The sequence below is a fragment of the Hylobates moloch genome, unplaced genomic scaffold (genome assembly GCF_009828535.3).
Source record: "Hylobates moloch isolate HMO894 unplaced genomic scaffold, HMol_V3 SCAFFOLD_12, whole genome shotgun sequence".
Lineage (NCBI taxonomy): Eukaryota > Metazoa > Chordata > Mammalia > Primates > Hylobatidae > Hylobates > Hylobates moloch.
Window position 1 is genome coordinate 63,357,315 of NW_026652287.1, and position 26,010 is coordinate 63,383,324.

The 26,010-nt window shown below is 52.5% G+C and overlaps 1 protein-coding gene across 1 annotated transcript; it reads left to right on the plus strand.

Moving 5' to 3' along the window:
• Positions 1-152: 152 nt before the first annotated feature.
• HPN (hepsin) lies at positions 153-26,010 on the plus strand. Its single transcript, XM_032170459.2, has 12 exons — positions 153-1,820; positions 8,430-8,531; positions 8,615-8,656; positions 19,094-19,223; positions 19,295-19,417; positions 19,550-19,590; positions 19,769-19,934; positions 20,048-20,238; positions 24,686-24,781; positions 24,975-25,117; positions 25,303-25,467; positions 25,686-26,010. Exons 1-12 carry the CDS (start codon positions 1,805-1,807, stop codon positions 25,722-25,724), a joined length of 1,254 nt encoding a protein of 417 aa, XP_032026350.1. The 5' UTR covers positions 153-1,804; the 3' UTR covers positions 25,725-26,010.

The window sequence follows — 26,010 nt, forward strand, 5'->3', positions numbered from 1 at the left end:
GTGCCCAGCAGAGTGGGTCTCTGGAGAGGTGGGCACTGGGGAGAAGGAGAGGGAAGGAGAGACGGGTATGGATGGAAAGGGAGAGGAAGCCAGGCTAAACCAGCGTGTCCCAGTGAGGGGCCCTGGGCTGAGTGGAGGAAATGGGTGCGGTGGAGGTGGGTTTGGCTGGGCACAGCCGGCACGTGGGGTAAGCGGGTGGGGCCGGTTGTGCGGGAGGCCTATCTGGGGCAAGCAGCCGAGGCCGACTGTGTCAGGCGTGTGGTTGAGCACGGGCAGGTGTCTGGCGGTGACCCTGCACGTCTGGTGTTTACCTGGCCCTGGGTCTGACGTGGACCGCGCCTGGCTGCTGGCGGGACAGTGTGTTATCTGCCTGCGGACACTTCCGGCCACTTGGCCTGGGCCTCTGCCCTTAGCGCTGTGTTTTCCGGACCAAGCCCCCCATCCCCCCTATCTAGTGCTAGGACTTTCTGGCTCCAGAGGTCACCGTGGCCGGGCAGAGGCTGCCAAAGCAAACCAGCCCCGTGACTTGTAGGAAGCCAGCGGGGGAGGGGCTGGGGCAGGATGAGCAGGGCAGGCGGGAGAGGCTGGGGCTGGGGTTGGGGCCCAGGAATTGGGCAGGGAATTAGCAGAGGTGCAGCAAGTGGTGGGCACAGCCAGGACCTGGGGCTGGAGGATGCAGAAAGGGCGGGGGGAAGGGGTCGCTGGGCGAGGGTGGAGTGGGCTTAGGGCAACTGGGGCCCTCCATCTGATCTCTTCTGGTCAGACCCCCACCCTTCAGCCTGCACTTTCTCCCTAAACCCCCATCCTCCAGCCAGACCTGTCCCTGTTCCCACATCCCCGCAGACAGGCACACCTGGGTCCCCCTGGAGGTCCAAGACGAGCCCCGTAGCGGGGCCCGCCTGGTCCAGCCCCCGCAAGCCCAGCCCCATCAGCCAGGTGGCCTCCAGCGCTGCCAATCGAATGGTCCGGCCCCTCCCCGCCCCTTCGCCCGCCCCTTGCCCAGCCCCCTCCTCCTCAGGTGAGGCAGCCTGGCCTAGCAGGCCCCACGCCACCGCCTCTGCCTCCAGGCCTCCTGCTGCTGCGGGGCCACCATGCTCCTGCCCAGGCCTGGAGACTGACCCGACCCCAGCACCACCTCAAGGCTCCGCCCCCACCTGCTGGACCCCAGGGTAAGGACAGGGGGCCCCAGACTCACGGTTCCAGCCCTGAGGACAGGGGTTCCCTCATCCCTCCACGCAGCCTAATGCCCACCTCCTAATAGAGGGGTTCCTGGGGACCTGAAGAGGGGGCACTGTGACGTCCCCCCAAGTACCTAGGTGTTCAGGCCTGCTCTTCCTTCAGACTCAGTGGTTGGGCCCCAGGCCTTTCCTCCCCAGACCCAGGAGTTCCAGCCCTCAGGCCCCTCCTCTCTCATACTAAGGAGTCCTGGCCCCCAGATTCCTCCTTTGCCAAGACTTATGATTTCAGGTCCTCAGCTGTCTCCTCCCTCAAACCCGGATCCTCAGTCCCCTGCTCCACCAGGCTCAGGCATGGGGGTCCCCATCCCTGCAAATCCAAATCCAGGCTTCCCCCCACTGCTGGTCAGACACTGACCCCATCCTTGAACCCAGCCCAATCTGCGTCCGTGATCACGGCGTGCTCTGGCCAAGGCCCAGTCCCTACAGCCTGCCTGGATGGACGCCTGGGACTGGGGGCGCCAGGACTGGGCTGGGCTCCCCCAGGCCCTGCCTCCCCGTCCATCTCCTCACAGGTCCCACCCTGGCCCAGGAGGTCAGCCAGGGAATCATTAACAAGAGGCGGTGACATGGCGCAGAAGGAGGGTGAGTCCCCTTCCCTGAGCCCCAGCTTTGGCTCTGCCTGGTGCCCCGCCCTCTGTGCTCTCTTCTCTACCCTCTACTTTTCGGAGCCCCCTCTCTCCGGACACCCCTCCCAGATGCATCCCCACCCCCTCTTAGTCCTCCTCCACCTGATTAACTATTAACCACATTTTCTGTGTAGCTGTGCCACCACCAGCCTCCCTTCTACCCTATATGACCTTCCTGGCATGCTGCCTCAGTTTCCCCTCATCCCCCAGTGATTTCTCAGCTAACTCTGGACTTGTCCTCTACTGGGGCTGAGGCGGGGAGGCTGTAGCTGTCATGGTTAAGGACACAGATTTGGGTTCAAACACACAGGCTTGCATTTGAATTTGCTCTTGCTGTGTGATCTTGTGCAAGTGACATTATTCTCAGGGCTTTGGTCTCCCTCTGGGTCAAGCATGGATCCCAGTCCTCCCTCTGTGAGGTTGTTGAGTGCATGACACACACCAGGCACTGGCCTGGGGCTCTGCATATAAGACGAATGCCATCAACCAGAGCTGTCGTGACAGAGGTTGGCAGACTCAGAGTCCCAGAGACCCAGGACCCCCACCGATTCTAGACATTCCTTCACCTCCTGGCTCTGTGGGCAAAAGAGCAGAGGGAGGACTTTGGACTGGGCCTGGATGGATGGAGAGGGGAGAGACGGCAGAGAAACCACCATAAGGATGACAGAGAGAGACTGCGTCATGGAGTTGCTGGCCCTTGGGAGGCTCCGGGCAGCCCCTGGCTAGCCTGGCTTCCTTTCTACCTCTCACACATGGGACCCAGCTGGAGGGGCGCATGGAGGGGTGGCCTGTTCTTTCTGCCTTCCCCTAGCTGGGGCTGACTCCCTCTCTTCTTCCTGCAACCAGGCTAGCCGGGCTCAGTCCTGGGCAATAGCACTTTCTAGCTGTGTGGCCCTGGGCAGATGGCGTGTTCTGTCTGGGCCTCCATTCTCTCATCTGTGAAATGGAGAGGGTGACAGTGCATGTCCGACAGCGTGGGACGAGGCCTGAAATGCCAGGATGGGCAGGAAGCACTGAGTGTGTTGGCTGAAATGATTAGTTCAGATCTCTGGCCTCCTCAGGTCTCGGCACAGCTGGCAATTCAGACCCCAAACCATTCAGCTGTGGTCCAGAGGGAACTCAGGCTCCCAGTTACTCAGGAGATGGCATTGCACCCCAGCTGAGCAGGCGGATGACGGAGTCCAGCTCCTTGGGGACAATCTCTTTCCTGGAGCTGCCAGAAGGACAGCACCTGGGCTTGGGCCCATGGGTGAATGAGCCAGGGAAGAAAAGCAGAAAATGCCCAGATGGACAGAGATGGCCTGGGTACACAGAGAAACAGACACAAAGTGGGCTCTGGTGCCTCCCTGGCAGCTCCGGGCTGGTCTCGGAGGGGAGTCCTGCTGTCAGGGCTGGGGGTGTGGGGGTCAAACCGGGACACAGATGCTGAAGGGTTCCGATTCTGCACTTACTTGCCGGGTGACCCGGGTTTGGTGGCTGCCAGACTTTGGGCCTCCTTTTCTCATCTGTAAACTGGGGGTGATGGCAATGGCGCCTTCCTCGTGAACAGCTGCAAGGATTTAAGGATGCTGTGCGGGACTGGACGGGGTTAGGGTAGGGCGGTGCGTCCGTGTGTGATTTGGAGAGCCGTTGTGGCTGCAGCGGCTGCTGTTGTTGGTGTCACTGTTATTGCTGCTGGCTTCTTGGTGCTGCCTGGGAACTTGGAATTAGAGGAGGTGATACTGGAGTTGCAATTCCAAGGATGCCAGGCAGAGGGAAGAGCAAGGCTCTTGCTCTTCTCTGGGAAGCTGGGAGGTGACACAGCGCTGGTGTGCACATAGCCAGTTGTGGTATTTCTGGAGGTGAAGTTGGAAATGGAGCTGGGTGGGAGAAGAGGTGTGCAAGCTGGACCAGGGGTGGGACTGTTTTGGGGAAGAGCCGGCCAATTCCTCGCAGTGCCAGGTCTCTCCACAAGGTGGCGCCAGTGGTTAGTCCCTGCGTCTCTTGTCTAACTTGTATTTTACAAGTTCTACTCTTTGGGTTGCTTTTTGGAAGCTCTCTCTGGTGCCTGTTAATGACCCACTTGGTTTTCTGGGAATTGGGGGAAACATACTCCCAAATCTCTAAAAAGCCATGCTTATACCCTAGTGGGGCTGGAAATGCCAGGCTGAGGGACTTAAGCTGTCCGGGGGGTACTAGGGAGTCACAGAGGGTTCTATAGGTAAAGAGGGGACAGGTTGGATTTGGTGTCTCAGTAGGTTCCCCAAGCCTCCGTGTGGATGGTGCGCTAGAAGGGAGACTGAGCCCAGTGGTTGGATGGGGCTGGAGCAAGGTGCAGATGGACGGAAAGAAGGAACCAGGGGAAGGAGAGTCACTCAGGAGGATTGTCAGGCTGTGGAGGGAGGGGAATGTTATGCAGATGGGGATGGTCCTAGGAGTGAGGGCCTCTGAGACAGGACCTGGGAGGAAGAACATACTTGGGGAGACATTGAGGCCATTCTGGGACCTGGTAGGGCCAAAGGGACTAGGAGTTCCCAGGGAAAGGTATTTAAAAGGTATTTAAAGGACTGCAGGAGCCCTGACCTGGGACCTGGAAGAGGGTCTAGGGCTGGGGACAGAGGGGAAACTGAGTCCACAGAGGTGGGTGAGACAGACTTAGGGGCAGGGAGGAGTAGGGGAGGCTGCGGCCAGCCCTACAAACTCCGGATTTTACGGAGTAGATAGAGGGTGGGTGGAGACAGCAGCCTCAGAGATGGGAAGGAAAATCAGGTGCGCGTGGTGTCCCAGAAGTCCAAAGAGGAGAGCATTTATTCAGGAAGCTGCAGTCATGTAAGATGAGGCCTGAGACACGGAGCCACCAGTTGAATGGATTTTCAGAGCCAGGGAGCCAAAGGTGTTACGTGTGGGGGTCTTTGCAGCCAAATGGTGGAGGCGGAAGAACTGACCTATGAGAAGACCCAAGGCATCCAGAGGGGCCTGGAGAAGCAGGGGCAGAGAGTCTCAGGGAGACGTGGGGGTGGGGGAGGTCTGGCTTACCAAGGGACATGGCCCTGCTGCTGGGATCAAAGAATTGATGATGACATGCCGCCTATCCCAGTAGACACGCAGGGAGGATGAAGATGCATCCCACACCCTGGGCCAGATGAGGATGCTGCCTGTCCCAATAGAGACATACAGGGAGGATGCCTCTCATACTGGGGGAACCCCAGGATGCAGATGCTTCCTGTCCCACTGAAGGCGCTGAAGTCCTCTGAACCACACAGCATGGAAGGAGGTTCTTCCTCTCACCCTAGGAGACACATACATAGTGGCATTGCTTCCTGTCCCACCAGATGTGCCAAGGCCTCTAGGCTGCATTCTGCGTGGCCTAGAGCCCTGGCAGGCACAGCTGAAAACAAAGGAAGCAAGACCCGCCCAGTGGCTGTTGGGAGCCAAGACCTCCTGCTGGAACCTGGAGAGTGGTCCTGGGCAGAGTTGGGGGGCAGGCCTGAGAGCCCCTCGCAGGACAGGCAGGGGTCAGCCAGCAATAGTTGGGCTGGTCTGGCCCACTGGGGCCTCTTTTGGGGAAGAGAGTGTTTCCTCATGCCTTGATGGGAGCTACTGAGCTTTCAATTTTTTTTTTTTTTTTTTTTAGACAGAGTCTCGCTCTGTTGCCCAGGCTAGAGTACAGTGGTGCAATCTTAGTTCACTGCAACCTCCACCTCCTGGGTTCAAGCGATTCTCCTGCCTCAGCTTCCCAAGTAGCTGGGACTATAGGTGCCCGCCACCACACCCAGCTAATTTTTGTATTTTTAGTAGAGGCAGGGTTTCACCATGTTGGCCAGGCTGGTCTCGAGCTCCTGATCTCAAGTGATCCACCCGCCTCAGCCTCCCAAAGTGCCGGGATTACAGGCATGAGCCACCATGGCCAGCCTGAGCTCTCAAATTCTTAAGACACCCAGATAATGGCCACCCCAGGAAGGTCCTAGACCACTCTCTGCTCTGTTCCGGGTGCTGGCCTGGTGCGGGGCTCACCAGCCACACCACCATGGGTGCAGATGGGCGAGCTGGGAGCTCCTGCCGCCTTGGGGGTGCTTTGCAGCTGCCAAGGGCAGTTGAGCCCAAGCCAGGCCTAGCTGAAGGCTTTCAGCAGCCTTTACTCTTTGGCCCTCTTATAATCCCTAGTGAAGATGTTGGCTTTTATTTATTTATGTATTTATTTATTTATTTTTTGAGACGGAGTCTCGCTCTGTCGCCCAAGCTGAAGTGCAATGGCGCGATCTCGGCTCACTACAAGCTCCGCCTCCCGGGTTCACGCCATTCTCCTGCCTCAGCCTCCCGAGTAGCTGGACTACAGGTGCCTGCCACTGTGCCTGGCTAATTTTTTGTATTCTTGGTAGAGATGGGGTTTCACCGTGTTAGCCAGGATGGTCTCAATCTCCTGACTTCGTGATCCGCCCTCCTCGGCCTCCCAAAGTGCTGGGATTACAGGCTTGAGCCACCGAGCCCGGCTAGGGGTTGGCTTTTAATCTTCAGGACCTCTTTGCCCTGGGAATAAAATCCCTTTTCCTGTGCCACCAGGCCTCCCCAGCTGGCCCCAGCCTTGGTTCCCACTACCTTCCCCAAGCTCCGGCCATCTGGCCGTCTCGATGGCCTCTCCAGCCTCTGACGTAACAGAGCCTGCTTATTCTTGCCTCAAGGCCTTTGCCTGTGCTGTTCCCTCTGCCCACAGTGCTCTTCCTTGCGGTCTGTGCATGGCTGGCACCTCACCTTTCAGAGCTTAGCTCAGAAGTCTCCTCTAGGGGAGGCCCTGTGATCCCTGATCCCCCTGCAGAAGCCCACCTGCTGCCCCAGCCTGCATGGTTTTCTTCACAGCCTCTGCCACAATCTGGAAATTATCGGGTTCATTTACTTGTTTCCTTGTTAATGTCTCCCACTCCCCACCTACACGCATGAGAACGTGAACCCCTGAGAGCCGTAACCTTATCTGTCTTCTTTGGGTTATGTTCCCGGAACCTAGAAAGGTGCCAGGCACACAGTGGATGTTCAGTAGGATGGTAAACAAATAAAGCTCCATTAAGCTGATGAAAAAACTGAGGGTCAGGCACAGTGGATCACGCCTGCAAACCCAACACTTTCTTTGGGAGGCTGAGGCAAGCAGATAGCTTGAGTCTAGGAGTTCACGACCAGCCTGGCCAACGTGGCAAACCCCGTCTCTACCAAAAATACAAAAATTAGCCAGGTGTGGTGGTGTGCGCCTATAATCCCAGCTACTCGGGAGGCTCAGAATTACCTGAGCCTGAGAGCTTGAGACTGCAGTGTGCCATGATCGCGCCACTGCACTCCAGCCTGGGCAGCACAGTGAGACCCTGTCTCAAAAAAAAAAAAAAAAAAGAAAGAAAGAGAGAAAGAAAAGAAAAGGAAAAACTGAGGCTGAGGCTCAGAGAGGGGAGGGGAGTTGCTCAGGCCCACACAGCTCTAATGATTTATAAAGCGTTTATAGAGAACTTGCTATGTGCCAGGCACTTCCGCACAGTGAGAGCCAGGATGGCTTCGTGGCTGTACACAGGGGACCTGGCATCAAACCTGCCCAGGGTTCTGGACGCTGCTCTGCCTCTTCCAGGCTGTCACTGTGGGCACGTGACCCCATTTCTCTGAGCTATCTGAAAAACAGGAATCATAGTTGTAGGACTGAAATAAGGACTAAATGAGCTGATGTATTTAGAGTGGTGCTTAGTACCTAGGAGGCATCAATACAATTTGGGCTATTCTTCTTCTTGAAAATAACTTTAAATTATTATTTTTAGAAGTAGGTGCTCAGTGGATGCCCATTTAATAGATAAGAAAGTTGAGGTTCAAAGATATGATGGCACCTGCCTTAGGTTCCAGCTAGGAAGGGGTAGGGTCAATATTTTTAAATGAGGCTGGCCAGGCGCAGTGGCTCACTCCTGTAATCTCAGCACTTTGGGAGGCTGAGGAAGGAAGATCACTTCAGCCCAGGAGTTTGAGACCAGCCTGGGCAACATAGCAAGACCACGTCTCTAAAAAAATTAATACATAAAATAAAATCAAATGAGGCTGGCAGATTTTCAAGTGGAGGGGCAAATTTGACCTTGCAACTGGGTACCACGAGAGAGGTCTGATTTAGGGGGTATCTAGGGGCAAAGCATCTAGAACAGCAGAAACAACTGAGGCAGCGAGGAATGCCAGCGGCAGGGAAGAGAGCTACCAAGAGGGCAAAGGTTGGGGGTCACAGTCCCAAGAAGAGATGGCCCAAAGCAAAAACAGAAATACAAAAGCACAGTGTCACTGGGGAGGAGACATTCCCTAAGTGCCAGGAAAGTGCAGGGTGGAGGCGGAGACCGTGGCAGGTGGCCCGGCCATGCCCCCTCCCAGCTGGAACCCTGGGGGAGCTGGGCACCTGGTTGTTCACACGGCAGGGGAGGAACAGCCCTGTCAACCGCCGGCCCCGGGTAACTGGGCCTGGGGAGGGCATGCTTGGGCATAATAAGTTAGCCCTGGGGGCAGGGCAGAGCTGGCCTCGGGCCCAGACCCTGCCGCAATGAGGACAGGCCTGGCTGTGGCCCCAGCATGGTGTCTGTTGCAGGTGGCCGGACTGTGCCATGCTGCTCCAGACCCAAGGTGGCAGCTCTCACTGCGGGGACCCTGCTACTTCTGACAGCCATCGGGGCGGCATCCTGGGCCATTGGTGAGAGCGATTCCTGTGCCTCTGACCTCCCCTGGCCCCTGCAGCCTCCAGCCTGCCTGCCCTCACCCCTCCCTTCTCTGCAGTGGCTGTTCTCCTCAGGAGTGACCAGGAGCCGCTGTACCCAGGTGAGTGGAGCAGGCTGGGACCCTCTGGGGGAGCCCTGGAGGACGCGTATATCTGGCGGGAGCTCAACAAGCGTATTTGTTGAATAAATGTACAAATGCATGCAGAAATGCTAATCATAATAGTGCATTTGTATCAAGTGCCTGCTATGTACCAGGCACTATTCTAAGCACCCCACATGTCTAACCCAGACTCTTTCAGACACCAGTGTATCACTCATGAGTGCCTCATAAAATTAAATTAGTGAGTTGGAAAAGCCATGTTTGTTTTTTTTTAAGTATGAAATAGATTAGATTACAGACTATCACAGTGCATCTCTCAGTAAGTAAAGGTTATGCTAATTTTTTTTTTTTTTTTTGCACCCATATACATATAATCCCACTGCATCCTCACACTGTGAGGGTGGGACTGTTATTCTCCCTGTTTTACAGATGGGGAAACTGAGGCTTTGAGCAATGAGGTAGTTTGCCCCAGACCACAGAGCTGTGGGCTACATCAGGATGTAAAAATGTGTTTCTTACTGTGGGGCATGGTGAAAACATGTTGGGGAGGCATGGTATAAATTCAGTGGGCCCTTCTAACTCTCCTAGGAGGTAGTTTTTTTATTTGTTTGTTTAAAAAAAAAAAAAGTCTTGCTCTGTCACCCAGGCTAGAGTGCAATGGTGCAGTCTCAGCTCACTACAACCTCTGCCTCCCAGGTTCAAGTGATTCTCCTGCTTCAGCCTCCCAAGTACCTGGGAATACAGGCATGTGCCACCATGCCCGGCTAATTTTTTGTATTTTTAGTAGAGATGGGGTTTCACCATGTTGGCCAGAACGGTCTCGATCTCCTGACCTTGTGATCCACCCGCTTCGGCCTCCCAAAGTGCTGAGATTACAGGTGTGAGCCACCGCGCCTGTCCCTGGTATTAGCTGCATTTTACAGATGCGCAAAATGAGGACCAGAGAGGACATGCAGCTGGGGAATGAGGGGCCAGGAACAGCTCTTAGACTTATCCACTGTAGGTGTGTCTGCAGGCATGTGGAATGAATGGCCACACAAATAAATAGATAAAGAAACTAACTGTGGGATGAATGAATGAATCTTCCCAAATGCCAACTTCAAGCTGCCATTCCCTGATGCAGGACAGCAGGAAAAAAGGGGAAGTTGGGTGGTGGGATGTATTTTTCGTGTCTATGAGCCTCATCTAACTCCATAAAGGATTCAGCTCACACTAAAATCAAAAATGAAAATCCAGACAAGAAAAGCCAACATCAACATTAATCATCATTACCAGCACTTAGCATTTGTATGCACCAGGCAAGGCCTTGGGACCTTATGGTATCAACTCATTAAGTCTTCACAACAACCTGTTTTTTTCTTTTCTTTTTTTTCTATCTTTTTTTTTTTTTTTTTTTTGAGATAGGGTCTTGCTCTGTTGCCCAGGCTGGAGTGCAGTGGCACGATCTTAGCTCATTGTAACCTACATCTCCCGGGCTCAGGCAATCCTCCCATCTCAGCCTTCTGAGTAGCTGGGACTATGGGCTAATGCCACCATGCCTATACAAAATTATTTTGTCAATAACAAAATTATTGTTATTTTTATCTTTTTGAGCCGGAGTCTTGCTGTGTCGCCCAGGCAGGAGTGCTGTGGCGCGATCTCGGCTCACTGCAATCTCCATCTCCCAGGTTCAAGCGATTCTCCTGCCTCAGCCCCCTGAATAGCTGGGACTACAGGCACGTGCCACCACGTCCAGCTAATTTTTGTATTTTTAGTAGAGACGGGGTTTCACCATGTTGGCCAGGATGGTCTCGAACTCCTGACCTCAGGTGATCCACCTGTCTCGGCCTCCCAAAGTGCTGGGACTACAGGCATGAGCCACTGCACCCAACCTCATTTTTAAAATTTTTAGTAGAGATGGGATCTTGCTATGTTGCCCAGTCTGATCTTGAACTCCTGAGCTCAAAGCAGTCCTCTCAGATCAGCTTCCCAAAGTGCAAGGATTACAGGTGCACACCACCACAACCCATTTTCCTACGGGGACGCTGAGGCACAGAAAGGCTGAGTGACTTGCCCCAGGTCATGGAGCTAGTCAGTGTCAGGGCTGGGATTTGAACCCAGGCAGCCTGCGTAGTAACTGTATATGATGTCTACACTTGATTGCTTGTTAAAAAAAAAATAAAAATAAAAATAAAAAGAACAGCTGAATTCATTGCCATAGTAAAGACAAACATATGCCAGGCCCTGGCGGCAGCCTTAACCCAGTAGGCCTATGAAGTTAGGGCTGTTACATCCCAACATTTTGCATTTGGGGGAAATTGAGTCCCAGTGAAGCAAACTGACTTCCCGAGACCACACATCAGATAAGAGACAGAGCGAAGGGATCACGCCCCTGCCAAAAGCCCCTCCATGACAACACGTGGCATTGAGATAAAATCCCAACCCATCACAGGCTCCAAGGCTGCTAGTGTGGAGGCCCCTCTCCACCCCCACCTCACACTGGCTTCTAGCACCCTCGGGGCCCAGTCCCTCACTCAAATGACCTGCTCACACAGAAGTCTCTACTCACCCACTTCTTTCTAGCTCACACCTAGAGGCAAATTTCAGTTCTGCACAGTTCCTTCTGAGCTGTGGGGCCTCCCACCAGTCCCTACCCTCTCCGAGCCTCAGTTCCTCATCTGTGAGATGGGGGTAAGAAGAATCAGTGAGAATAAGAGGAGATAAAAATCTGTGCAGTACTTGGACGGGGTGCGGTGGCTCACCCCTGTAATCCCAGCACTTTGGGAGGCCGAGGCAGGCAGATCACCTGAGGTCAGGAGTTCAAGACCAGCCTGGCCAACATGGTGAAACCTCATCTCTACTAAAAACACAAAAATTGGCTGGGTGTGATGGTGGGCGCCCGTAATCCCAGCTACTCAGGAGGCTGAGGCAGGACAACTGTTTGAACCCGGGAGGCGCAGGTTGCAGGTTGCAGTGAACTGAGATCACACCACTGCACTCCAGCCTGGGCAAGACTCTGTCTCAAAAAAAAAAAAAAAAAAAGGCTGTGCAGTGCTCGGCTCTTAGCCAGCACAGTGGACATTGGCTTTTGTTTCTCACTCTTGAAATTCTTTCTTGAAATTTCTTGAGCAAGATCTTCCTGGACTTCCAGACTCTATGGCCTCTCACCCTATGGTGGTGTCCCTGCCACCCCAGTAAAACCCTCCTCACTCACTGTGAATTATTTACTCCTGGCGAACTCCAGGAGGGCAGGGACCTTTTGTGGTCAGACAGTGCCTGGCACATAGTAGGTGCTCAGGAAATCCTTGAGTTATGAATGCACCCAAAGCCAAAACACTGAGATGAACTAGAGAGCCATGGGCCTCCAGCTGGAAAGAAGTGAGGTCACCACTCACACCTGGCTCTGGCCAGCGCCACACCCCCGCCCTGCAGAGGTACTTGGGTTTTTCAACAACTCAGGGAAATGATGAAACAATCAAACAAACAAAAACAACCCCAAGCTTGTATCCCCACCTCGCTTTTTTTTTTTCCTGGGATTTTCACACTTCTAAATATATCCAACAACTTGGCAGGCACACCGGGTGACCCAGAACATCCTCTTTGTGTTGCCTGAAATGATAGGAACAAGAATAAAGAATTTAAAAGTGAGAAACAGCAGCAGAGAGTGTGACTTTAAAAATAGCCAGAGGGGACATTTGATGTTCTCTCCCCACTCCCATCTCCCCCAACACACATCTATAAAGTGATTTTTTCCCCCCTAAAACCTCACACTTTCTGGAAATCACATTTCCAGAGCAGTTAACCGTCATTTTAAAATAAGAATCCACCCCTCTCCCCGCCCCAGCTGGTGTTTCAAATTCCAAGCCTTGGCTTTCATGGGGTGATGAGGACCCCCCAGCTAGAGGTGCCAGGCATTCCCTGCCCCAACTCCAGAGCAGGAGACTGTAATTAAGGCAGGCCAGGCCGGTGTGGTAGTTCACGCCTGTAATCCCAACACTTTGGGAGGCCCAAATGGGCAGATCACTTGAGGTCAGGAGACCAGCCTGGCCAACATGGCAAAACCCCATCTCTACTAAAAATACAAAAATTAGCCGGGTGTGGTGGCTGGTGCCTATAATCCCAGCTATTTGGGAGGCTGAGGCATGAGAATCGCTTGAACTCAGGAGGCAGAGGTTGCAATGAGCTGAGATCGTGCCACTGCACTCTAGCCTGGGAGACAGAGCAAGACTCCATCTCAAAACAAACTTAAAATAGAATAAAATAAAATAAGAATCCACCCCCCTCCCTGCCCCAGTTGGTGTTTCAACCCCGAGCCTCGGCCTTGGAATTCATGGGGTGATGAGGACCCCACAGCCAGAGGTGCCAGGCGTTCCCTGCCCCAACTCCAGAGCAGGAGGCCATCATTAAGGCAGGCCAGCCAGGTGGCTTTTCAGTGCTGGCTGTAGCTGAATATATTAGGCAGGGAGACAGGCAAGGGTTTATATGAGACCCACAGAAGGAACAGGGAATATGCAGGTCTGGGTTCAAGTCCCGGTTTTGCTGGTTAGCCGTGTGCCCCTGGGCAAGTTTATTCCTCTGAGGCTTAGTTTTCCCATCTGTAAGGTGGGCATAGAAGTGGTCACTATTGGCTGGGCATGGTGGCTCACGCCTGTAATCCCAACACTTTGGGAGGCTGAGGCAGGTGGATCACCTGAGGCCAGGAGTTTGAGACCAGCCTGGCCAACATGGTGAAACCCTGTTTCTACTAAGAACACAAAAGTTAGCCAGGCATGGTAGCACGCGCCTGTAGTCCCAGCTACTCGGGAGGCTGAGGCAAGAGGATCGCTTGAACCCGGGAGGCAGAGGTTGCAGTGAGCCGAGATCACGCCACTGCACTCCAGCCTGAGCAACAGAGCAAGATTATGTCTCAAAACAAACAAACAAACAAACAAACAAAACAGAAGTGGTCACTATCTCCAAGGATGGTTGTGGGATTCAGAGAGCCACTCGGATAGGATGCATAGCATGGGGCCAGCCCACTGACACCCCCAGTAAACGTAGCCAGTGCTATTATTACTGTGCTGTTGTTTAACCCTTCAGAGGGGAAGTCTCTTGAGAGGCTGTCCAGGGCAATGTTAAAAGCTTGGGGTTTGAAGTCACTCAGACCTGATTTCCAATCCTCTCTCCCTGCTTCTCGTGCACTTGGTGATGTTGGGGAAGCCACCTCACCTCTCTGAGCTTCAGCTTCCCCGTCTGGAAATTGGGGATGATCTTTGTGGCTCCTGGGGTGTGCAACGAGGCCTTGGTTGATGGTGGGGCAGAGGTAGCCCAGCCCCGGGCACACAGTAGGTCCTCAGCTGGGGAGAGTTCTACTTGGAAGTCCTGCTTCTCCTTGTCCCGACCTGCGGGGCTGTGGGAAGACACCTCAGCTGGTGTGTGGCCTCACCAGGTTCCTTCTAAGAGGATGCAAAAGCAAGTTTTCATTTGACTCAGTTTCCCAGAATGTACTCTCAGAGCCCAGGCCAGGCAGGAGGCTCCTGAGAAAAGGACAAAAAGGTTGGGCACAGGCCGGGCGCAGTGGCTCACACTTGTAATCCCAGCACTTCGGGAGGCCGAGGCGGGCGGATCACGAGGTCAGGAGATCGAGACCACGGTGAAACCCCGTCTCTACTAAAAATACAAAAAAAAAAAAAAAAAAAGGTTGGGCACGGTGGCTCACACCTGCCATCCCAGCACTTTGGGAGGCCAAGGTGGGAGGATTGCTTGAGGCCAAGAGTTTGAGACCAGCCTGGACAATATAGCAATACCCTGTCTCTACAGAAAAAAATAAATTTAAAAGGTGTTTTTAGCTCAGGCTTTGCTGGGTTCTAACCTGGCTATTGTCACTCAGCTTTATCCTAACATAAAAAGGTAAACAAATTAGCCGGGTGTGGTGGTATGCCCCTGTGGTCCTAGCTACTTGGGAGGTTGAGGCGGGAGGATCGTTTGAGCCCAGGAGGTTGAGGCTGCAATGAGCTATGATTGTGCCACTGCACTCCAGCCTGGGTAATGGAGTGAGACCGTGTCTCAGAAAAGAAAAAAAAAAAGGTGGCAGGGAGAAGGAAAGGAAAGGACAAAGAGGTTCACAGCTGATCTCTCCCCGAACCTGCTCCCTCCGTCCCAATCTCTGTCAGCCCCATCTTTTCAGGCTCAGGCCAAACCCCTCGGTTACCCTCCCAGTTCCTCCAGTCACCCATGAATCAGATCTTGCAGGAAACCCTGTCAGCTCCACCTACAGAACCTCTCCAAAATCTGAACTATTCTCCCCCTCCACTGCCCCCACCCTGCTCCAGCCCCCTTCCCCTCTCTTCTGGACATCCCAGAGCCTCCTTCCTGGCCTCCCTGCTCCCATCCCTGCCCCCCAATCATATCCCACAAAGGGGATATGACTCACTCACTTAACCAGCAATTCTGGAGGGTCTTAAAACCTGGCTGCCTCAAGAGGCTTTAAAATGTTATCGGCTAATTTTTTTGTATTTTTAGTAGAGACGGGGTTTCACCTTGGTCTCGATCTCCTGACCTCGTGATCCGCCCGCCTCGGCCTCCCAAAGTGCTGGGATTACAAGCGTGAGCCACCGCGCGCCTGTAGTCCCAGCTACTCGGAGAGGCTCAGGCAGGAGAATTGCTTGAACCCGGGAGGCGGAGCTTGCAGTGAGCCGAGATTGCGCCACTGCACTCCAGCCTGGGCCACAGAGCGAGACTCTGTCTCAAAAAAAAAAAAAAAAAAAAAAAAAAATGTTATCGGATGGGGGCCAGGTACAGTGGCTCATGCTGGTTCCCCACTTGCAGCCAGAGGGAGCTGGTGACCACCTGAGTCAGGTCAGGGCCCTCCCCTGGCTGCACCTCACACCAGGTACCAGCAAAGCCCTGATGTTGCTTTATTTCTAGCTCCCACCTCATCTCCCCCGCTCTGGGTCACTCTGCTCCAGCCTCCCACTGTTCCTGGAGCATTCCCCCCAGTACCCCACACCAGCCTTGGTATCTTTGCACCTGCAAGTCCCTCTGTCTCCGTGCTGATCTCACACACCTCCTGACACTTTCTCACCTCCTGCAGGTCTTTGTTCCTGCACCACCTTCCCAGGGACGCTCTCCTTGCAGTGATTGAAAAGTGCAACCTCACCCCACCCTCCATGCCAGCACTCCCCTCCCTCGATGGCATTTTATTTTTCTCTGTGGCCCCTTCCTATCTTGTGACACATAATATATCCTACTTATTTGTCCCATTCTTGATTTGTCTCACCTACTGGGCTTTGAGCTCCACAGGGGTCGAGATTTTTGTCTGATTTGTTCATGGCAGTGGTGATTTGTTCACTGCCTAAAATAGAGCCTGGCAGGTACAAAATGTTTGGTAAATAGAAATCAATACCCCAGGGTCTGTGACCTGACTTAGGTGTTAACAGGTTCCTCTGAGGTGTGTGGGGAGCAGAGTGAGGGGTTTCAGGGGACATCTGTTCTCACCACAAATTGCCCCCCAACCAGCCCCAGACATGAACAGTCTCCCGGGAGCTCCCTCTAGCCTTCTCGTATATCCCAGCCCTGCCTCATGTCACAATTTTTAATGATGTGTTTGGCTGGGTGACATTTTATGGCCATCTGTCTCCCTATCCCCCATAATATGGTTTGCCGAAAGCAAAGCCCAGGACTGTCTTGGCCATCTGTGTCTCCAGCATCACCCCTCACTGGGCATGGAGTACATGTCCAGTTAACGCTTGCTGAGTGAATGAATGAATACTCCATCCTCTGCTTGGAGAATTATGCACTTTAGCATATTCAAGGCTCTGACAAGTCCTGCATAAAAGATCATTATTGTTTTCTTTCTTTCTCTCTTTCTTTCCTTCTTTCCTTCTTCTTTTCTTCTGACTGTAGGATATTGATTATCAATCTGGCAATAGTCAAGATTGGCAATCTGGTATATTAGTCAAAGGTTTTCTGCCTACAAAAGACAAAAAGAAAAAATAAACTGGCTAAAAACAAAAGGGGAGATGATTAACTCGCTTAACCGACAATCACAGAGGTTCTTCAAACCTGGCTGCATCGAGGGGCTTTAAAATGTTATCAGATGGGGGCCAGGTGCGGTGGCTCACGCCTGTCATCCCAGCACTTTGTGAGGCCAAGACAGGCAGATCACTTGAGGTCAGGAGTTTGAGACCAGCCTGGCCAATGTGGTGAAACCCCATCTCTACTAAAAATACAAAAAATTAGCCAGGTGTGATAGCACGTGTCTGTAGCCCCAGCTACTCGGGAGGCTGAGGCAGGAGAACGGCTTGAATCCGGGAGGTGGAGGTTACAGTGACCCAAGATTGCACCAGTGCATTCTAGCCTGGGTGACAGAGCGAGACTCTGTCTCAAAAAAAAAAAAAAAAAAAAGTTATCAGATGGGAAATGAATTCCGATATTAAAAATTGATGTTTATTTATACTATATTATTAAAGTCATTTTTCATAAAACACAGAAGGGTAAGTTTAAGAAATGAGAAGTATTTATACCAAAACTATTAAATATTATTTAATTTAAACATATGTCTTGTTGGACAAAGAATTCAAAATTTCCATTAGACAGGAAAAATAAGTTCAAGAGATATATTGAACAACACCCATCTCGATTATAGTTAATAACAATGTATTATATACTTGAACATTGCTAAAAGATATTTTAAGGGTTCTCACCACACACAAAGGGTAGTGCATGTGTTAATTAGCTTGATTTAGCCGTTCCACAACGTATACATATTTCACATCATCTTGTACACCATCAATGTATATAATTTTTGTCAATTAAAATAAATATATATTTTAAGGCTGGGTGCAGTGGCTCACACCTATAATCCCAGCACTTTGGGAGGCCGAGGCAGGCAGATCACCTCAGGTCAGGAGTTCGAGACTAGCCTGGCCAACATGGTGAAACCCCGTCTCTACTTAAAATACAAAAAAATTAGCTGGGCATGGTGGTGCATGTCTGTAATCCCAGCTGCTCAGGAGGCTGAGGCAGAAGAATCGCTTGAACCTGGGAGGCAGAGGTTGCAGTGAGCTGAGATTGCGCCATTGCACACCAGCCTGGACAACAGAGTGAGACTCTGTCTCAAAAAAATAAATAAATAAAAATAAAATAAATACATATATATATATTTTTGAGATGGAGTCTCACTCTGTCGCCCAAACTGGAGTGCAGTGGCATGATGTCGGCTTACTGCAACCTCTGCCACCCGGGTTCAAGCAATTCTCCCGCCTCAGCCTCCCGAGTAGCTGGGATTACAGGCACCTGCCACCACGCCTGGCTAATTTTTGTAGTTTTCGTAGAGATGAGGTTTCATCATCTTGGCCAGGCTAGTCTTGAACTCCTGACCTTGTGATCCACCCATCTCAGCCTCCCAAATAAATACATATTTTAAAAGATAGAAATCACTCTGGAAGGAGAGTTAATCTGTTCGATATAATAATAATAATACTCCATATAGCTATGGAAAAGTTCATATGAAGAAACCAGGCTATGATCTACAGACTGGCAACAAATTTGTTCTTCCATTTTCCATATGCTGTCTGTGTACATATAAAGTGAGAGGTCTTTTTATATGAGTTAAGAGCGTGGCCAAAGACAAATGTAAAGACAAATGACAAACATACTAATAAACAGCTTCAGTTTCTCCACAAAAAATACAATAATAAAATGCTATCAGAAATCTCTTGGCTCTCCTCCACGTTAGCTTACTTTTTCCCTCAAGAGGGTGAAGATGACCCTTAACAGATCCAGCCTCATGTGCTGGATTCTCTTGGGAACTTGGTTAAATGGTTTTTTTTCTTCCCAAATGTCCAAGTTACCTTCCAGACCTGCAGCTCCTGAGCAGCCAATTTAGGACTTCTAATGGAGAGTGAAGTTCCCCTGGTTGGCAGAGGGGCCGGCCACAGCCCCAGGGCTGCTGTTCATTGGTCCGACCTGAGTCCTTGAGTCTGGCAGAGTGCCATGGCGCTCTGTAATCCCACCTGTAATCCCAGCATTTTAGGAGGCTGAGGCAGGAAGATTGCTTGAGCCCAGGAGTTCGAGACCAGCCTGGGCAACATGGCAAGACCTGTCTCTACGGGAAAAAAAAATACAAAAATTAGCCAGGTGTGGTGGTGCACGCCTGTGGTCCCAGCTACTCAGGAGGTTGAGGTAGGAGGATTTCTTGAGTCTGGGAGGTCAAGGCTACAGTGAGCCAAGATCACACCACTATGCTCCAGCGTGGGCAACAGAGCAAGACCCTGTCTTAAAAAAAAAAAAAAAAAAAGTCCTCAAGTCATGATTCCAGATGCAATCGCAGATGTGGGGGCTGCAGCCCTTTGATGGGCTGGGGTTCACGTCAACACCACATGGCTGGAGCACAGGCCAGGAGGGGCTCTGGCTGGGGAAGCGCATGGGGAGCCTGGCTGTGGGACCCAGGCGGCCCCGGGCCCTGTCGCCCTGCAGTGCAGGTCAGCTCTGCGGACGCTCGGCTCATGGTCTTTGACAAGACAGAAGGGACGTGGCGGCTGCTGTGCTCCTCGCGCTCCAATGCCAGGGTAGCCGGACTCAGCTGCGAGGAGATGGGCTTCCTCAGGTACTGGGGGCCCTCGGAGGGGTGGGAGCCGGGAGGGGTGGGGGAGCAGGCCTAACCCCTGCCCCGCCCAGGGCACTGACCCACTCCGAGCTGGATGTGCGAACGGCGGGCGCCAACGGCACGTCAGGCTTCTTCTGTGTGGACGAGGGGAGGCTGCCCCACACCCAGAGGCTGCTGGAGGTCATCTCCGTGTGGTGAGGAGGGCAGCGGGCAGATGGGGCAACACCTCGGACCCCCAAGGCACTCCCTCTCCCCGTTTTCCTTCCACCTGTCTTAACTGGTCTCTATTTCCTTTCTTTCTGTGTCTCCAATCCCGTCTCTCCCAGTGATTGCCCCAGAGGCCGTTTCTTGGCCACCATCTGCCAAGGTGAGACCCTAAAACTCAGAACCCTCTCCTTTAGGCCCTTGGGGAGGCCACGTCCCCTCAAGCTCCCCAGGATGGGGCCCGTGTACTTTCAGACCCCCTAGGGCAGGGCCAAGCCTGGGCTCTGGGGACCTGGGCTCCAGTCCTCTGTCGCCGCCCCCGGCTGACCCCTGTCCCACAGACTGTGGCCGCAGGAAGCTGCCCGTGGACCGCATCGTGGGAGGCCGGGACACCAGCTTGGGCCGGTGGCCGTGGCAAGTCAGCCTTCGCTATGACGGAGCACACCTCTGTGGGGGGTCCCTGCTCTCCGGGGACTGGGTGCTGACAGCCGCCCACTGCTTCCCCGAGTGAGTGCCCCCCATGGCGCTGATGAGGGGGAGGCAGAGGAGCGGAGAGACGGTGGGGAGGGGGACGGATTGTGCCCAGGCAGGTGGCCACCCTTCACCCCTTTCCCTGGTAGGCGGAACCGGGTCCTGTCCCGATGGCGAGTGTTTGCCGGTGCCGTGGCCCAGGCCTCTCCCCATGGCCTGCAGCTGGGGGTGCAGGCTGTGGTCTACCACGGGGGCTATCTTCCCTTTCGGGACCCCAACAGCGAGGAGAACAGCAACGATATTGCCCTGGTCCACCTCTCCAGTCCCCTGCCCCTCACAGGTAAGTCTGAGGGCTGAGCCTTGGGGCTTGGGGACCCGAGGCCAGGAGGACAGAGGAGGGGACCAGGGGCACAGGGGAATCAACTTATGGTTCAAGCATCCCTGGTGATAAGGGGAATGATCTCGAGGGAGCACAAAGTAGGCCTTAACTATCAACAATCAGTGCAGCCAATTTGGAAAACTTGCCAGCATTTCCCCAAGAAGTAAACATAAACTTACCATTGGACTCAACACTTCCACTCCTAGGACAGGAGGTATATACCTAAGACAAATGGAAACTGTGTCTGCACCAAAACTCGTACATCAATGTTCATAGCAGCATTATTCATAATAGTCCAAAGATGGAAACAGCCCAAGAGTGTTTCATCGGACAAATGCATAAAGAAAATGTGGTATATTGGCCGGGCGCAGTGGCTCATGCCTGTAATCCCAACACTTTGGGAGGCCGAGGTGGGTGGATCACGAGGTCAGGAGTTTGAAACCAGCCTGGCCAACATGGTGAAACTCCATCTCTACTAAAAATACAAAAATTGGCCTGGCGTGGTGGCACATGCCTGTAATCCCAGCTACTCGGGAGGCTGAGGCAGGAGAATCACTTGAACCCGGGAGGTGGAGATTGCAGTGAGCTGAGATCGCACCACTGCACTCCAGCCTGGCTGACAGAGCGAGACTCCATCTCGAAAATAAATAAATAAATAACAAAAAAAAATGTGGCGTATCCGTATAACGGGAGAATATTGTACCATAGAAATGAATGAGGTACTGATTCATGCTACCACAAGGATGAACCTTGAGAACAGTGCTGAATGAGACAAGCCAGCCACAAAGGCCACCTGCTGTAGGATGCCACTTGTATGAAATGTCCAAGGCTGGGCACGGTGGCTCATGCCTATAATCCCGGCACTTCGGGCAGCTGAGATGGGAGGATTGTTTGTGCTCAGGAGTTTAAGAGCAGCTTGGGCAACATAGCAAGACCCCATCACTTAAAAAAATGAGCTAGGTGTGGTGGCGCATGCCTGTAGTTCCAGTTACTCAGGAGGCTAAGGCAGGAGGATCACTTGAGCCCAGGAGTTTGAGGCTGCCGTGAGCTAGGATTGTGCCACTGCACTCCAGCCTGGGTAACAGAGCAAAACCTTGTCTGTTATAAAAAGAAGAAAGAAAGAAAGAGAAAGGAAAGAAAGAGAGAGAGAAAAAAAAGAAAGAAAGAAAAGAAAGAGAGAAAGAAAGAAAAAGAGAAAGAAAGAGAAAGGAAAGGAAGAAATGTCTAGAATAGGCACATCGGTAGAGATAGAAAGTTGATTGATGGTGGCAGGGTGGGATGTGGGGATGGGAGATTGGGAGGTGACTGGTGAAGGACACAAGGTTTCTTGTCTGGGTGATGAAAGATTCTAAGTCGATCATGATGATGGTTGCACTTGTCTGTGACTATACAAAAAGCCAGTGACTTGTGCCTTTAAAAGGAATTGCGTAATATGTAAATAATAGTTCAATCAAGCTGTTACCGAAAAACTAATAAAATGAAAAGAAAATGTGTTAAAAAATGAATGAATCAGATTTAGAAAGTAAGTTAGGAGTCATTCCCTCTGCAATTCCCTGGAGTATTCCCTTGGTCTTACTGAGACTCACTTGGGTGCCAACGTGTCCTTAACACCTCTCCAACACGTACATCTTCCTTTTGGATTAAAAGCAGGCCCTGGGCTTCAGAGTTCAGCAGGCCGCAGTGTAATAATAATAAAAATAGGCTGGGCATGTAATCCCAGGCCAAGGCGGGGGTATCGCTTGAGCTCAGGAGTTCAAGACTCGCCTGGGCAACATAGCAAAACCCCATCTCTACGAACAATAAAAAAAATTAGCTGGCCGTGGTGGTGCGCGCCTGTGGTCCCAGCTACTTGGGAGGCGGAGGCAGGAGAATCACCTGATCACCCCGGAGATCAAGGCTGCAGTGAGCCATGATCGCACCACTGCATTCTAGCCTGGGTGATAGAACGAGACCCTGTCTCAAAACATAATAATGATAACGGTGATAATGATGATCATGAAGTAGTAATAGCGAGTAGTATTCGAGTTCATGATCGAGTATTCGAGTATAGCAAGTTCATGATCATGAAGTGGTAAAGGGAGTAAGGGAGTACATGATGAGTGTACACAACACAGTAAAATAATCTGGTAAACATAGCAGTGAACACCAATGCTGGCACGCAGCCTCCTGTGTGCCAGGCACCATTCCAAATATGTCCTGTGTATGGACTCGCTTAGTTCTCACAGCAACCCCAGCACACCCTGGTAAGGGGGGTTCTCTTAAGATCCTGTCTTCCACCCGGGAAAAGGTCCCAACCCAAAGAAGGCAAACAATGCCCCAAATTCGTACAGCTGGTGAACGGCAAAGCTTTGTGCCCAGGTGGACTGGCACTGGGATCTGTGCCTGTGGCCCCCACGCTGTGGTGACGGAGAATCCAGGGCCATGTTGGGGTTGGCATTATGTTTATTTTTATGTTTATTTTCTTTTTCATGATCTGTGGTACTGGTTTCCTATTGAAGGGAGTGATACATGCTTTTCTTTAAAACCAAACCCTGTCCTGACACGGTGGCTCACGCCTGTAATCCCAGCACTTTGAGAGGCTGAGGCGGGCAGATCACTTGAGGTCAGGAGTTGGAGACCAGCCTGGCCAACGTGGTGAAACCCCATCTCTACTAAAAACACAAAAATTAGCCAGGTGTAGTGACATGCACCTGTAGTCTCAGCTACTCTGGAGGCAGAGGCAGGAGAATCACTTGAACCCAGGAAGTGGAGGTTGCGGTGAGCCCAGATCGTTGCCACACCCTTCTCCTTAGTGAAAAGAGTGAGAGAGTTAATATTGAAATAAGGACGCGTCTTTGAGAACACAGGTAGACAGGTGGAAGCGGCTGGGGTTTCAGACACAGGGCTGAGGAGGTCACAGCATGGGCTTCGGGGTCAGATTCAGGTATTTGCCAACTGTGTGATCTTGGACACATGGCTTCACCTCACCGTGCCTCAGTTTCCCTTATCTGTAAAATGACTTCCTAGGGTTATTGAGACAATTAAAAGGGTTAATATGAGTAAAGAGCTTAGAGAACTGTCAGCACATAGTGAACACTGGTAAATGTTAGCAGCAATTGCTACTGTTGTTGTTTAATACTTGTACTAGTTATATGAACACTTGCTGTTTGCCTGGCATGCAACTCAATGACTCACCAATTTCTCACTACAACTTCTGGGGATAAGTGATTATTATTTCCACTCTATATCTGAGAGCTCTAAGACTCAGGCAGGTGGTGTCATCAGCAGGCAGCAGGCAGCAGGCAACAGGCAGGGCTGCCAGGAACCCTTTGCATAGGTTGTGCACTGCACAAGGACACCACATCTCAGGGTTACCATTCTCTCTGTAGACCTGTGTATTTATTATTATGATTTTCCGCCAAGTGGAAGTCAAATGTCTCAAGATAGGAGTGTCTCTCTCTCTCTCTTTCTTTCTTTGTTTCCTCTTTCTTTCTCTCTCTCTCTTTCTTTCTTCTCTCTCTCTTTCTTTTTTTTGAGACAGAGTCTTGCTCTATCACCCAGGCTGGAGTGCAATGGTGCAATCTCGGCTCCCTGCAACCTCTGCCTCCCAGGTTCAAGTGATTCTCCTGCCTCAGCCTCCTGAGTAGCTGGGATTACAGGCACCTGCCACCTGTACTACCAGTGCTTTGGGAGGCTGAGGCAGGAGGATTGCTTGAGCCCAGGAGGTCGAGGCTGCAGTGAGCCATGTTCCCACCATTGCACTCTGGCCTGGGTGACACTGCAGGCTTAGAAATGAAAACAAGCTGTGTTAAAACATATTTGTTATGAAACTTTGGACACGTCACTTGGCCTCATTTTCCCCCTCTGTAAAATGAGATAATATAGACCCTACATCTCTGGGCTGATGAAACATTAAAGAAAATGGTGCAGGAAGGCGCCTAGTATGCGATGAGCTCTCGGTACATGGCGACTTCTGTTGTGGCTTTTTTGTTTGTTTGTTTGTTTGTTTGTTTGTTTGTTTTTGAGACAGAGTCTTGCTCTGTCGCCCAGGCTGGAGTGCAATGACGTGATCTCGGCTCACTGCAACCTCCACCTCCTGGGTTCAAGTGATTCTCCTGCCTCAGTCTCCCGAGTAGCTGGGATTACAGGTGCGTGCCACCATGCCTGGCTAATTTTTGTATTTTTAGTAGAGATGAGGTTTCGCCATGTTGGCCAGGCCGTTCTCAAACTCCTGACATCAAGTGATCCTCCTGCCTCGGTCTCCCAAAGTGCTGGGATTACAGGCATGAGCCACTGTGCCCGGACTATTGTGGTTGTTTTAAAAGAACAGAGGGCAGGGTGTATTAGGGGCCATGGTAGCTGCTGGACAGAGGTTTGTACCAGGTGGGGCGGGCCAGCGGGGGCTGGACCAGTATGGTCTCTCTCACAGAATACATCCAGCCTGTGTGCCTCCCAGCTGCTGGCCAGGCCCTGGTGGATGGCAAGATCTGTACCGTGACGGGCTGGGGCAACACGCAGTACTATGGTGAGTCCTGTCCTCTGCCTCCGATGCCACCGTTTGGGAGACTCTGAACTGGGCTGGGGTTGGGCAGTCTGGCTGGTTGGATGAGTCTTGACCATGAGGAGTAGGGATGCTGAGGGGAATGGGGTGCGCACCAGGAGGGAAGGGAGGTGTGTACACCCCCCAGCTCTGGCCAGCCTTGCCCGCACACCCCTAGGCCAACAGGCCGGGGTACTCCAGGAGGCTCGAGTCCCCATAATCAGCAATGATGTCTGCAATGGCGCTGACTTCTATGGAAACCAGATCAAGCCCAAGATGTTCTGTGCCGGCTACCCCGAGGGTGGCATTGATGCCTGCCAGGTGAGGGACTCTGTAGGGGCAGCCCCCTGGCTGCTGCCACCCCAGGGATGGAGACGCAGGGGAGTGGGTGGTCGGGCTTCCTATCTAAAAGCTTGAGGATTCTGGGGCCACAGCCCATGTCATCCCGGGGGGTCCTCCTGTCCAACCACCTTGGCCTCCAGCCAGACCTCCCTCTCCCCTCCCAGGGCGACAGCGGTGGTCCCTTTGTGTGTGAGGACAGCATCTCTCGGACGCCACGTTGGCGGCTGTGTGGCATTGTGAGCTGGGGCACTGGCTGTGCCCTGGCCCAGAAGCCAGGCGTCTACACCAAAGTCAGTGACTTCCGGGAGTGGATCTTCCAGGCCATAAAGGTGAAAGTTGGGCCCAGATGGGAGCCAGGGTGGGGATGTTTGGGTGTCTCATGGGGTAAGGGAGGCAGAGATTTGTTTTAGGAGACCTACGCTCAGGCCTAGAAGAGGGCCCCCCTTGGGAACAGATGGACTTTGAAGGGTTCCTGGAGAGGGGAAGCCAGTGGTGGGATGTGGAAGAGCCTCTCAGACCTCGGGAGCCCCCAGCTGTCTTTCCCCAGACTCACTCCGAAGCCAGCGGCATGTTGACCCAGCTCTGACCGATGGCTTCTCGCTGCGCAGCCTCCAGGGCCCGAGGTGATCTCGGTGGTGGGATCCACGCCGGGCCTAGGATGGGACGTTTTTCTTCTTGGTCCTGGTCCACAGGTCCAAGGACACCCTCCCTCCAGGGTCCTCTCTTCCACAGTGGCGGGCCCACTCAGCCCCGAGACCACCCAACCTCACCCTCCTGACCCCCATGTAAATATTGTTCTGCTGTCTGGGACTCCTGTCTAGGTGCCCCTGATGACAGGATGCTCTTTAAATAATAAAGATGGTTTTGATTAA